This window comes from Pristis pectinata, chromosome X, assembly GCF_009764475.1.
Source record: "Pristis pectinata isolate sPriPec2 chromosome X, sPriPec2.1.pri, whole genome shotgun sequence".
Classification (NCBI taxonomy): domain Eukaryota; kingdom Metazoa; phylum Chordata; class Chondrichthyes; order Rhinopristiformes; family Pristidae; genus Pristis; species Pristis pectinata.
The window spans coordinates 2,081,670-2,095,771 of record NC_067450.1 but is presented as its reverse complement, the minus strand read 5'-3'; the positions used below and the strand labels follow the sequence as shown (position 1 = coordinate 2,095,771).

Genomic DNA, 14,102 nt, shown 5'->3' with positions numbered 1-14,102 from the left:
ACGACAGGCAGAGAGCTCAAGAATGTAGGGATACTACAAATGGCTTCAGGTCCGGCTGGGCTTGGGCAAGGGTACAGTAACCAGGGTTCCCACTCACTCTCACTTTGCAATGACTCTGCTGGAGGTTGAAGGGCTTCCGAATATCCCTCCCCTTGTCCTGCTATCAAGGGAAGCAGTCAGTATACAAGATGTTGAGGTCCGGACTCCGTCTCTGGAATCAAGCCTTTGCACAAGAAAGGACTGGGGAAGGATGAGAGTGGGAAGCGGTCACTGGGTAAAAAAGTGAAAGGTTGAATACAGGCAGTGTAATTGACAAAGTATTACGGTTGATATACAACCATCGCCAATTTAAAGAGGAGGGCATGACAGGTCATAAAGAAGCAGAAACACACATGTTCCTCAACTACTCCTTATCGATTACAGACATCTGCTGCTCTGGCCAGACTTTAGCCGAACCTCTTTAATAATTTAAGCTTCACATCACTGACACTGACTCACGTGAGGGTGAAGCAAGGACAGTTTTTAACAGACGACTAACAGGGCTTAGAATTCAATGGCACCTTTCACGTCCCTTTCAAGATATCCCAACATGCTTTACAGCCAATTGAGTACTTTTTAAAGCATGGTCACTTATGTACTGTAGGATACATGACAGCCAGTTTATGAACAACAAGCTCCCATGAACAGTAATGTGAAAGTGGCCAGATTATACTTTTTAATAAAGGATGGGGGATAAATACTACCCAGGACTCTGAGGCTAATTCCCCTCAATTTCTTTGAATGGTGCCAGGGATCGTCTACATCCACCTAAGAGAGCCTCAGTTTAACGTCTCATCTGAAAGACAGCACCACTAACTGTGTTGCATTCCCTCACTGGGAGTGTCAGCCTAAACTGATAAGGCTCTCGTTTCTGGAAAGGGCTTGAGGTCAAACTTTCTAACTCAGAGGTGAGAGAACTACCTGATGAGCCATGGATGAACGAGTATTTAATGCCATGCCACCTTACTGAGTTCCAAACTTGATCAGATGCTGAAGAAGCAAACAGGGATGCCACAGTGGTGCAGCTAGTAGAGCGACCCAGGTTTGATACCGACCTCCAGTGCCGAGTGTATGGAGTTTGCACGTTCTCCCTGTGACCACGTGGGTTTCCCCCTGGGGGGGGGGGGGGGGTTCTGGTTTCCTCCCACAACCCAAAGATTTGCAAATTGTTAGGTTGACTGACTACTGCAAATTGTCCCTGGTGTAGGTGAGTGGCAGAATCGTGGGGGAGCTGTTGGGAACATGGGGAGAATAAAATGGGTTAGTTTAGGATTTAAGGAATTTCTGGGAGGGGACAGGGGGTGGAGGGGGGGGAAGAGAGGGGATAGAATTCCAGGGCAGGGCAGTTGCCACTGGTGGAAACTCAGGATAATTAAGAGGTCAGAATGAGAGGAGCACAAAGCTATTGGACTGTTATAGGGCAGGAGATAGGCTGGGACAAGACCAAAGGGACATTTAAACAAGCCTGACAATTTTAAAATTGAGGCGTTGTTTGACTGGGAGCATCTGGTGAATAGAACAGGGTGTGAGTTAGGACCCAGGGCAGCAGCATTTTGGGTGACCTCAGGGTTACAAAGGGTGGAGCGAGGGAAGCAGGCCAGCGGGGGTTGGACCAGCAGAATCTGGAGGTGAGGGTTTCAGCAGCTGATGAGCTGAGGAGGGGGCACAGACTGGTGATGTTACAGGGGCAAACACATACACCCTCTATGATCGCAAAGATATGAGGTGTGAAACACAATTCAGGAATATGACACCAGCAATGCAAATAGACTAGATTATTATCAGATAAGTTGTCAGGGAAGGGATAGAGTGGATGGCCAGGGAAACAGAGTGTGCCTTAACTACATTTCAAAGATGATAATACGATGAACACAGGGATGGCTGAGAGGGAGAAAGCAAGTTTTTATGTGACCTGCCAGGAACTACAGACAGTTTGCAAAGGTTTTGTAATTGTCTGCTATGGACAGATGAGAAATCACTGATTTATAAATCAGTAGCTACGCTCCAGTTGGAGCATTGTACTCACTTCTGGGAACCACACTTTAGGAAGGCTGTCAAAGGGAGCACAAAGGAGATCTACCAGGATGGCACCAGGGATGAAAGACTTTAGTTATGTAGAGATTCAAGAAGCAGGGATTGTTTTCCTAGAGCAGAGAAGGTTCTGAGGAGGTTTTATAGAAGTATTCAAAATAATGAAGGTTTCTGAGAGTAGAAATAAGGAGAAATTGTTTCCTTTGACAGAAGGGTCAGTGTCCAGGGAACACAGATTTAAAGTAATTAGCAAAAGAACACGTTGTCTGAAAAGACGGCAGACGCAGTTTCAAAAGGAGCTTTCAAACAGGGAGCGGATGGAGGGGAAAATCTTGATTGGGCGTTGTAGGTGGATGGGACTGACTGTCTAATTCTTTCAAAGAGCCAGCACAAGAACAACGGACCAAGTGGCCTCCTGCGCTCTATTGTCTCATGGTTCTGCTCTGTGGTACGCTTCATCATCTAGTGTTTAAAATAAAACATAAGGAACCACAAGTCACTTTCCAGCACCTCATTCAAGTGACGATTCTCCACAATGGAATTAGGTGGTGAGTGGTTGTTCAACTGTAGGGGCATCACAGCTGAAACCTGATCACCTCTTCATTTGACATCCACCCATTATATATTTAGCTATGACTAAGAGTGACAGGTAGTGTGCACAATACATTGATTCGATGGGCAGAAGACATTATCCGTAACTGTGTAATTGAATCTCCAGCAGGGTGTATGCAAACGAGAGAAAATCCATGCCCCACATTTATGTGCAGTTTTCTTCATTATCAGAACTTTCCATAAGTTACTATGCAAAACTTTCTTCACAAAACAAGTAAAGAACAGTAATTTAAAAAAAAAACTATCCAGGCCAATCCTGCTGAGATGTTTAGAGAGGGATTGTATGGGTCAGGGGTTTGCTGAGCCACTGGCTATACCAGCCTGCACGTATCTGTCCCACAACTGTCGAATTGTCCCCTCGGTGACTTGGCCACAAGGACAAGCACTGAACAGGAGCAGATTTGAAAAAAAAACAGCATTGCAGGAGTTGTTTATGCATTTTGTTGACAGGTTCCGTTGTGCTCCTAAAATTTTAATTACAAGCAGAAATCCATCCTTGTTATTCCACTTGTACACTCTACAGGCCCTGAATTGTGGTGGTATGGAGATCTGTAGGTGCCAGTAACATCAAGTGCCACCTGTATCGATTTAGATTGTGTTGGGCACATGAAGTGGGGGGTGTGGTTGGGGGAGAAGCAGCCTAAACCAAGCCTGTAATCTACACCTGTATACTGTACCCCCTACACACAGCCAACAGCAATGCTGCCCTGGCCAAGGTTACCTCACTCAGCACAGCCAAGGGGACAAACTGAACCTGGGATCTTCCTGCTCTGAGACTAAATTTCACTCTGTACAGTGTAATCCCCAGCCGAGTCATTGGTGTAATGACGACCAACAAATAGACAGATACTGCATTGTTTGAACTGGACATTTCTTTCCGGATGGCTTGCCCTCCTGACAAGGTCAGTCATGGCTCACTGGGTAGCACTCTCACCTCTAATTCAGAAAGTTGTGGGTTCAAGTTCCACTCTGAAGATAGCCTAATGATATAGGCTGCCACTCCAGTGCAGGACTGAGGGTGTGCTGCAATGGAGTGGGCAATGTTGAGAGTGCACTGCACCAGAGGGGCAGTGCTGAGAGCGCGTTGCACCGTCAGAGGGACAGTGCTGAGAGAGCGTCGTACTGTAGGGAGAAGCATCATTCAGGTGAGACATTAAACATCCCCTTCTCCCTCTCACACACACTGAGGATTTTTCTACTCTTTGTCCACTTAAAACAGATGTGCCATTCAGCCCAACAATCCCATCTCTTCAAGATAAGGCAACCCTGTTGTGGCGCTGACATATCCATCAGTTCTTTCTCCCTGAAGCCATGTATTTAATCTCCTCTTTGATCCCATTTAGCTCCCCTCCCCCTCGAAAGTTATTGGGATCAGAAACTCCTCATCTTCCTGCACCAGTCTCCAACTTTCTAATGTTTAACTATTATTCTGCTGTTTGAATCGTTCACCACACTGTGAACTAATTGCTGGGATCAATTTTGTCAGTTCCCTTCATTAACAAACTTCAGTTCCTTCACCTCAAATTCTCTTCCTTTCCAAAGTAAGCAACAGCAAATTCCTTAATCTTTCCTCACAAAAGACTCCCATACCTTCATTCACCTCTCCTGCCCATGAGGGGACATGGACAACAAACTCCTTACTGCGACTTGGTGCCCAGAACTGCCCAGAGTGTTGCAGTTGGGAGCTGAGCAGCAACAGGATATTTCCTTTAGGCTTGTGATGTGTCAGCCATGGCTCAGTTGGTAACATTCTCACCTTAGACTCAGATGGTTGCAGGTTCAGGGCCCACTCCAGGGATTTGAGTCCATGATCTATGCTGAGACACCCAGAGCAGTACTGAGAGGGTGCCGCGTTTTGGGTGAAACCAAGGCCTCTCACAGATGAGATTCCAGGGGTCCCTGAAGAAGGGCTGGCATCCTGGCCAATATTTATCCCTCAACCAAGATTATGTATCTTGTCTTTGGCACATTGCTGTTTATGAGATCTTGTTGTGAGCATACTGGCTGCCGTGTTTCTCACATTACAACAGAGACTACATTTCAAAACTATTTCATTGGCCATGAAGGGCTTTGGGATTTTCTTTATTCTCTCTGATAATGCGACACAGTCTACATTTATGGAATGCAGGACAAGAAAAGCCCATCAGGCTAACGCGTACCGGTCCCATTCTGTCAGAACTCTCCTTTTGTGGTGAGTATTGTGTTGACAGTGCTACCTGTTTAGCCAACAAAACACTTATCCTCGACTGAGATTAGTTGGATGACTTTTCCATTCCACGCACATACTCCTAAATTACCTCCTGCGCCACACAGTCTGCCAACCCACTCCCAACCTCTGCTGCTTCCAATTCTATTTGAGCCCCAAAAAAGTGCTCAAGAGCTTCTATCTCGGTAACAAGGTGTTTGCTGCCCATTTCCAACAGTGTAACCGAGCTCAAGAACTTACTGCCTCTGGCACAACAGGTTGAAATGTGAGATTGCGCATGCCCCAGTTCTTAAAAAATGGAATAACGCAGACACGTAGATGTTACAACATAGAAACACGGCCCAATCAGTCGGCATCGGTGTTTCCCCTCCATGTGAACAGTAATCCTAATCTGGTCTGTGTACAGCCTGTTTCTAGATCCTCTCATCCCTACTTCAACTATTCAAAAAGTCATGGAGAGATCCAGCATGGAAATGGACTCTTTTGCCCGCCGAGTCCATACCGACCATCAAGCACCCGTTCTTGTTTACTTTTTATTTACTTACATGATATGCCAGCATTTATTGCCTATCCCCAACTGTCCCTGAACTGAGGAGGCAATTAAGGGTCAACCACATTGGTTGGTCTGGAGTCACATATGGTGCAGACCAGGTAAGTTTGTCGATACACCAGATAGCCAATTACAACAATCCAGTAGTTTCATGGCTAAAGTTGCTTGGACTAGCTTTAAATGCTTGACTTTAAATTTCCCAGCTGCTATGGTTGGATTGGACCTCAGGCTACTGATCCAGAACTATGGCTGCTCGTCTGGTAACGGCTGTGCGACTGTACCCCCTATATTAAGGTAGTTAACTACATGTCTCAACACGTTCTAGGTAAAATTAAGTTTCTCATACTCCCTGTCCCAAATCACAATTTTATATCCGTGACCTCTCATTCTCAGCTCTTTCATCGTTGGAATTGGTCTGTTTGCATCACCCCTGCCCCATCCATCGTAATTTCAAACACAACATCAAATCACCCCTGAACCTCTTCTGTACTCATGGAAACAACCCAATTTTTCAAGTTAACAGTATTAACTTTGTTGTGAGTGTCAGCAACAATGCAGCACTTATTGCCCATCTCTTTAACAACATGGGAGCATGAAGTGTCAACCATCTGGCATGGGACTGGAACCACATGTGCAACAGGGTGGGTGGATTTCTCACTCCCACTGATGGCTGCGTGTTTTTCACTTCTTTCTGAAATCCCTGGTTTATTGCCTGGCTGTGCAGAGTTAGCTGGTGATTCCAGTCAGGGTTTTACAGTTGGCCTCAGCTCCCTTGGAACTGGGGTAAAACAATACCAGTGAGGTAATACGCACATCACCACCATGGCCAGGATTCATGTGCCTAACAGTAACCCAGTGACTCATAGAACATAGAACAGCACAGCACAGGACAGGCCCTTCAGCCCACAATGTTGTGGCAAACTAATTAAACCAATGACTCCTAATTAGTCTAATCCCTCTTCCCCCCACATTGACCATATCCCTTCTTTCTCTGCAATATTCATGTGCCTGTCTAACAGTCTCTGAAACGCTTTTATGCCATCTGCCTCTACCACCACCCCTGGCAGTGCATTCCAGCCCCCACCACTCTCTGTGTAAAAAAACTTGCCTTGCACATCTCCTTTATACTTTCCCCCTGCACATCTCCTTTGTACTGTCCCCCTCTCACCTTAAATACACGTCCTCTAGTACTAGACATTTCAATCCTGGGACAAAGATACCAGCTGCCTACTCTATCTACGCCTCTCAAATTTATAAACTTCCAGGAAATCTCCCCTCAGCTTCCACTGCTCTAGAGAAAGCAGCCCCAGCTTGTCCAATCTCTCCTCACGGCACATGTCCTCCAAACCAGGCAGCATCCTGGTGAACCTCCTCTACACCCTCTCCAAAGCCTCCACACCCTTCCTGTAACGAGGCAACCAGAACTGAACGCAATGCTCCAAATGTGGCTGAACCAGAGTTTTGTAAAGCTGTAACATAACTTCAGCTAGTAAGTATGAGCGTGCAAGAACACAGCTGGTGGGGACAACAGCAGGCTAATCAGTGAAGCCTCCCAGGATTGAACCAGCTCTTGACTTAGAGATTGGTCCATTGACTGTAGTGCTGGAGGAACTCAGAATGCCCTGGGAGGAAATTAATTTAAGGATACGTTTTCATTCAAAAGAAGCAGAATCTTCTTTGAGGCGCAGGACAAACATTAATAAACCAATTTATGAGTAATTCGAGCTAAGGTTGTGCTTACTTTGACTTGGGGAAGGACCTCTGGCACCTGGAGCAAAATCCTTTTGAGTTAATCCACCACTCGCAGACGAGACAGACACAGAGCCTATGCTCTTTGTGAAGATTCCACTGATAAATTTCAGCATCTTGCGATCCCGTGCACTGGACTTGGTTTTCTCTGGGGTTGGGATGTCTTGGCCCTGCTCGAGCTCTTCAGAAAGGGTGTGAATGTCACTATTATCCAACGTTCTGCTCTTCCCTTTCCCTTGTTCGGTGGCAGTCTGGCTCACTCTTCTGTGCAGCATCTCCCCAGCACTCCTCAGGCTTTCCACTCTTGGGTACTTCTTACTGCTGACTTGGATTTTCATTTTCATTTCGCTCTCTTGCCAAGACAGGCGGTTGGTCTGCCGGATCTGCTTCTCTTTTCTCCCTGAGGTTTTTGGTTCTGTTTTACCCTGGTTGCCACTGGGGCTTCTCATTACACCTGGGCTCTTCTCAGCAATCACAGGTAAGGACTGGGGCTTAAGTTTTACGTAGTCTTTCTCTGCCTGTTGAGAGACAGTTACAACTTTCTCGAGTGATGGATCCCTTTCAACTCCGGCCTTCTTCTCAACCTGGGTACCTGGATGTTTGCCTGTCAAGTTCTGCTCTGGGAGGATACGGGAGCTCACGGCTCTCTCGATTTGATCTTTCAAGGTTCCTTCCGCCTCAGGTCCTCCAGGCTGCTCCCCTTCAGTCTGTGCTTTGCTGTGGCTTGTCTTAGAAACCAAAGGACTGGCAAGATTCTCCTCGACTGTGGCAGTGGCACAAAATTGGTCAGGTTGAATCTGACCATCTTGCTTTCTCTCATTAGTGCTCTTTGCATCAGTCTGCCCATGAAGGTCTGTCGGCTGGACACAGAGTGTGGAACAAGGCAACAACCTGACATTTTCAGATTTACTCACAGATTTTGGCGATGGTTGAAGATGGGCTTTGCTTGGAAATTCGTCCTCTTCGCTCCGAGCTGGTCTGAAATCCCCCAATTCTTCAGGTCCAATAATGAACTTGCTGTCTATTGTTCCAGGTTGAACTGGCTCCACATTCCGTACGGTTTTTAAGCTTGGATTTCGGGGTGCTTCAGTGACACCCTGGTCGTATAATAAAGAGATCTTCTCTGCAGCCTCAGCCCCGCCAGGTTCCTCTTCAGATGGGGTGGCTTTGTCCTTCTGGCAAGTCTCACTCCCACTGCCTCCATCGCTCAGAGGCTCTAATTTCACGAGTGTGAGAGAGATATGAAAAGTAGTCCTTCGTTGCAAGATTGCTCCTCTGTTCATGAGTTCAGAGTACGAAGGTAGCACAGGGCTCCGAAAGGTTCATGGTTCCAACACAGACCACCCATCCGGACAAGAATTCTATGGGCTAGGCTTCTTGGAATCCACGATGCAATACAAAAGGATACATGCTTTGCACTGCAGAACAGAGATCATCCTAGGCATCAAGCATCCTCATTACACAATACAGATACCCACCCCCCCTCCCTCCCCTCCCTCCCTTACCACAGCTGCAGTGCTCTTTCCAAGGTTTCCGGACATATTCCTATTTACATTTCAGGTGCCAAAAGGAAGTGGAGGAAATACTGAACGGGGAGAAAAAATGATACAAAAACATTACAAGGCTTGGCGGAGGAGGGAAGAAAAAAAATAAGCAAGCCCTAGTTCTGTGGAATAAACCACTGAAATCCTTTCAACACTTCTCGGATCAAACAGCTTGATGAGATAATGAAGACACCAGAGTATACATTGAGAATTCACATTGATTCAGGTCTGAAATGCTCAGTGAGGGTCCTCTGCAAAATGTGGACTGGAATCCCCATCCCCTTCCAGCTCCAAGGAAACGGTGTCTTACATTTAATGGTTGTCCCCTTCCCATATCACCAAAACCCTTCATTAAAAACCCTATTTTGTTTTCAGTCGTGACTTCAGAATGACAGGACTGCGGACTAAGGTACTGAGAAGCATCAGAGTTCAAAGTGGGGTGGGCTCGGGGGTGGGTGGGGGAGAAGATAAGTTGCTCGATGTTAATCGCTCGGGTAGAAATCCATCTCTTATTTGTCAGTAAGGCAATTACTGCAGGAGAAGGAACATGGATGCAGGATGACACATTCCACATCAACGGGAAGAGAGCCAGCAAGCTGCTTGTGTGAGCTACAATTTACAACAAAAAAATCCACACTGAGAGTTTCAGCAGGAAAATAGGCGGATACCACCTTGATAGGCAGGAGAGAGAGAGAGAGCCTCCTAAAATCATGGGAAGACTATAACTGTCAATCTCAATAACAATTTAAGTAAATCACAGAGCAGACAGGATTACAACATCCTCAACATCAAATCTAACAAGTCAATCGACTGTATACGTCCATGTGATTTACAAAAATGAAGAGAGATAGTGTCTGCAATGCACCAAATAAAGTCAGTTATATAGTGACCAGTGTGTTTAAAAAAATTAAATCACCTGTCAGTCACAACCAATCGGTGTAAAGTTCAGGAGGTGTCTGGTACAAAACAAAATAAATAGTTAATGCGCTTTCTTTAAATTAAAATAAAAGTCCTTTAATGGCAGCAATTTTAGATCCTCATCATTGTCCTGGGAAGTCGATTTGTAAATTCTAAGTGTTGATCCTTCTCGAGTGCAGAATGATTTGCTTTTAGCGGTTCTAAATTTGTCTTGTTAATTTGTTGCTTCCTTTCTCCTCTTTCCACAATGTAAAGTAATATTCCAGATTTATGTTTTTACATACTATTTATTATTTTCTAAGCCTGTGAAAAAGCAAGTACAAAGCCAAGCAAAACACAAAATTATTTCTTAAGGTATTCAGCTAGTTTCCTGTTGTATCTTCAGCAGGGAACCAGACGATCTAAGGAACCCAGTTACACTAGAGTTTCCTCATAGACTTAAAGGTGGAATTTTCAGCCAACTCTTGAGATGCGACCAGGAGCCAAGTCCACAGGGCAACGACTCCCAAGCCTGGAATGTCCACTCCTCAAAGAGAAGCATGGAGCTGGTGGCCAATATACCAAGGGTGTACAATCTAGAGCACACCTCATCACTAACCTTGTGACCCATGTAAATGTGGTACCTGCTCTTCCACTAATCCTGCAATCTCCATGATGGTGAGCACTGGAAGAATTTGGGAACCTGCTTACTTTGGAATTTCCTCATAATTCAAACCCCGGTGATTGGCCCTGTGGATCGCTTCTGCATGTCCTCAAATTCATGAATATTTGCCCAGCATTTGTGATCTGAACTGGATGCAATGTTTTAGCTGTAATTTGACCAGAACTTGGTTACAGCTTAAATATGACCTTCTCCAATTTGTTCTGCACCTTTTCAGTTACAAAGCTCAGTGATCTATCAAACTTTGTCAATCACTACTCTTCAGTAAGGGGGTTCCACTAGGTCTCGCAGTTTCAGTACCACTTCACCATTTCGTTAACGTCACAATGAAAAGGCTCCACGGTCAATGTCGGTCTATGCTGGTCTCAGTGAGGGGACCTATGATAAGCACCATAGGCATGAGTTGTAGGCTCAGGGAAAGGCAGGATATTGGACCAGAATCCCTATTCCTGATCTGTATCCAGCAAGGCCTACTGAAAAGTGCATGGAGCCATACTTCACGCAGCTTCAGAAGTGGAAGGGCAGGGTAGTAAGTACTTCTGTTCCCTTCGAGCACAGCCCAGTCAAACTGGAAGTGTTGAAGTTCCAAACCACTGCAGGTAGTGACACATTCTTGTGAGTGTTATTGAAACAGGTCTGTAATAATCACACCAAAAAGCTTTTACGAAGCAAGCTTTATTGAAAATGTTTGCTTTGAGCATCATACAGTGCAATGTTTACCAGCGAGAGTGGTGCTATAAAGAAAGGAAGCCTTGTTTAGCGAGCAACTTGTTATTCACAGTACATTACACTTTACTGTTGTACTCTGCTTTGCCATTTACCTGCAGTGCTATCCCTAATGGAACGAACTCTGCTCCTCCATCCTTTTCCAAATCTAATAAATGATCCTGAAATTTGTAATTATTTATTAAGTGAATCAGGGGTGAAATATTGTGCCTGAGTGGCATAAGGCAGGAAAGTCCAACCCCAATCGCCTGGGGCTTATGCAGGATGAAGTTGAAAGGCTTGTATTCCCTTGAAGGTTGAAGATTAAAGGGGTGATCTAATTGATTATGATTGAAGGACTTGATCAGTGTTTGAAACAATTCCCTCTGGTGTGAGTTGGAAGATGGGGTGGGAGGGCAGCAATGCAGCCCAGAAACAACGGGATAGAATCTTAAAACTCAAAAATTGAAGGGAGGAAGAAAGTTGGATGGTAGGAGCTTTGTGTGGAGTGGATGGGCATGTTACAGAGAATCGGTTATAGGGACATCTCAGAGCAATCCCATCAGTCCCCTTCCCTCATGAATGGCATAGACTCGATGGGCTGAATGGCCTTCTTCTGCGTCGTAAGGAAATATGAGGATATGAGAAATGAAAAACATGAAATAGGAGAGGTTGGCTATAAGGCCCCTCAAGCCTGTTCCGCCCTTGAATAAGATCATTGACGATCCTCAACAGTTTCCTGCCCAAACCCTTAATATCCACTCTGTGCCAGAAAATCTACCGATCTCAGCCTCGGATATTATCAACCGCTACACACACACAGCCCTCTAAAAAAGAGAGAGATTCCACAATGTCACAAGCCTCTGAAATGAAGAACTTCCCCCCTCAACTCGGACCAACGTGGCTAACCCCTTATCCTGTGACTGTGTCACCTGGTTTGAAAATCTCCACCCTGGGGGGAAACAGCCCCTCAATATCCACGACTTCAATCCTCCTCCGAACCTTTTCAATCAAATTGCCTCTCATTCTTCAAAACTCCAATGAGTAAATGGTACTCTTATTCTCTCCTCATAGGACAAACCTTCTTTGAAATCAATCTCGTGAATCTAAGCTGCACCAACTCTGTGGCAAGTGTATCCTTTAAGCTGCTTTTTCAAAATGTGCAGGGCACAGCAAAAATAACATGTCCTTTCTTTTGAAATAAAAAGCTATAGAGAATTCTGCACATGGTAGGGCAGAAGGAGCCTGCGCTGAGCAGATAGCGTTGAACACACAGACTGCACGTCCATCACAAAGGGACAGGGGACTGCATTAGACACACCACACAGTCACTGGAAGCAAGCAGGAAATCAGACAAGAACCTCTTCACGTCGCAGCTAAACAGCGCAGCGTGTGGCCCATCATAGAGGAGGCAAATTCCAATTACATTGTCTATAAAAGAAAATGAATTAAACTACATAATACAAACCAGCCTCCTCTTCCCCGAGGGATCATCAGAACACATAAAACCCTCCATTACCAATGCACAGGAGTGCTGCTTATTTGGGGGACAATATACAAAGCCCAGGGATAGGGCACTTGGCCCCTGTCTCTCACATTGACATTTACCATCTGGTCACCGGTCACAAATCATTCAAACTACTTTAATGCGACAAAGCATAAATGCAAGGAGGTTTTAACGAGTCGAAATTTAGTGACACGATAAAAAATAAGAGTAAGTGAGTGTCAGCCTCACTGCAGCCCACAGCAGTAAAAACTGAGCAGGTCCTGAAGCACTGCTATTTCCAGCAATATTGAAAGAAAAGTTGGAAAAACCATCACATCAGCAACCAAGTGAATACTGCCAGCAGATTGGAGGGGTGGGGCGTTAGTATAAAGGGGGAAAATTGGTGCCAGAAGGGCAGTTCCAGACTGTTGGACACTACTGTGGGACTAGGTGAGTGTTTCCCTTAAGGAGGGCAGGGTGGTGATGGGGAGAGGTCACAGTGCCTTACAAAGCAGAGGCTGATCAATATAACAGTGGTGGAGGAAGGATTCAGACTCCCAGGGCCAGGCCAGCTGGCAGGTCACAGTTCCAATAAAGCTCTCTTCCCAAACCTGCTGCACTCCATTACGCGGGTGGTATGTGTTACAAAGTACTTGATGCATCTGATCGATCCTGGGGCAGCTTCAGGTTGCCAGTACTCTGTTACACCATGGCTTATGCTCTCCGTAAAATGGGATCAGGTGAAGTGCCGGGCAGCGCCTCCACTCACATTTCTGCTGTCGAGGGAATGACATCAGGCAGAATGGGAACAAAATTTTGTCTCTCCTCTCAAAGAATTATGAGATGTTGCCGGAGTTCTGGAATCATGGAGAGATCCTGCGTGGAAACAGCAAGTGCCACTGTGTTGGCGACTGACAAGAACTTCTTAACTTGCTCAAATTGTAGGAAGGACTATCTTTCAGATGAGATGTTAAACCGAGGCCCCTTCTGCTCTCTCAGATGACTACAAAAGATCCCACATCCAACACTTTAAAGGCCAGTGGGGGAATTCTCTTCAGTGTTCTGGGGCCAAAATTCATCCCCCGATCCGTAGCACTGGAACTAATCATCTGATAATTATCACACCGTGGACAAATTGACTGCCATGTTTCCTACATTACAACAGTGACTGCAGTTTAGAAAGTGCTTCACTGGCCACAAAGCACTTTGGAAGTTCTGAGGTTGCAAAAGGTTCGATACAAATGCAGTTCTGATAAAAGGCAATTGGCTAAAATGTTAATTTTGTTCCTCTCTCGAGTGACACTGCCTGACTTGCCTAACATTTCCTGTTTTAATTCCAGAGATATAACTGCGTCCTTCTTTAGATTCATGGCGCAATGTGTAGTCGTGATTTTCGATTACACTGGGTGCCTGAATAACTCTGTGCAATATGACCTGGAATCAGAAGGTGATTCACTTTGAGGATATTCAGCTGTGTCTGGGTGGGACACAGTACTGGAGGAAAATTCTGAAGTGCCACTTCTGGTCAGCCTCAGCTATGAAGTAACTGAAGGGTCACAGTACTGGACTAATTGTGCTGTTTGTTGACCTGGCTCAACCTC

General features: G+C 45.5%; 1 protein-coding gene across 3 annotated transcripts in view; it reads right to left on the bottom strand.

Annotated features, from left to right (window-relative positions):
• LOC127567018 (arf-GAP with GTPase, ANK repeat and PH domain-containing protein 1-like) overlaps positions 1-14,102 on the bottom strand; it is a 177,224-nt gene that overhangs the window by 97,449 nt on the left and 65,673 nt on the right. For 2 of the 3 annotated variants that reach the window (XM_052009637.1, XM_052009638.1), the window contains exon 1: positions 7,180-8,225. The exons of the other annotated variant lie outside the window; for it this stretch is intronic. In XM_052009637.1, coding sequence (XP_051865597.1) covers positions 7,180-7,636 — 457 coding nt within the window. In that variant the 5' untranslated portion in view covers positions 7,637-8,225. Of the gene's footprint in view, positions 1-7,179; positions 8,226-14,102 lie in introns of those variants that run through there. 3 annotated transcript variants of the gene reach the window in all.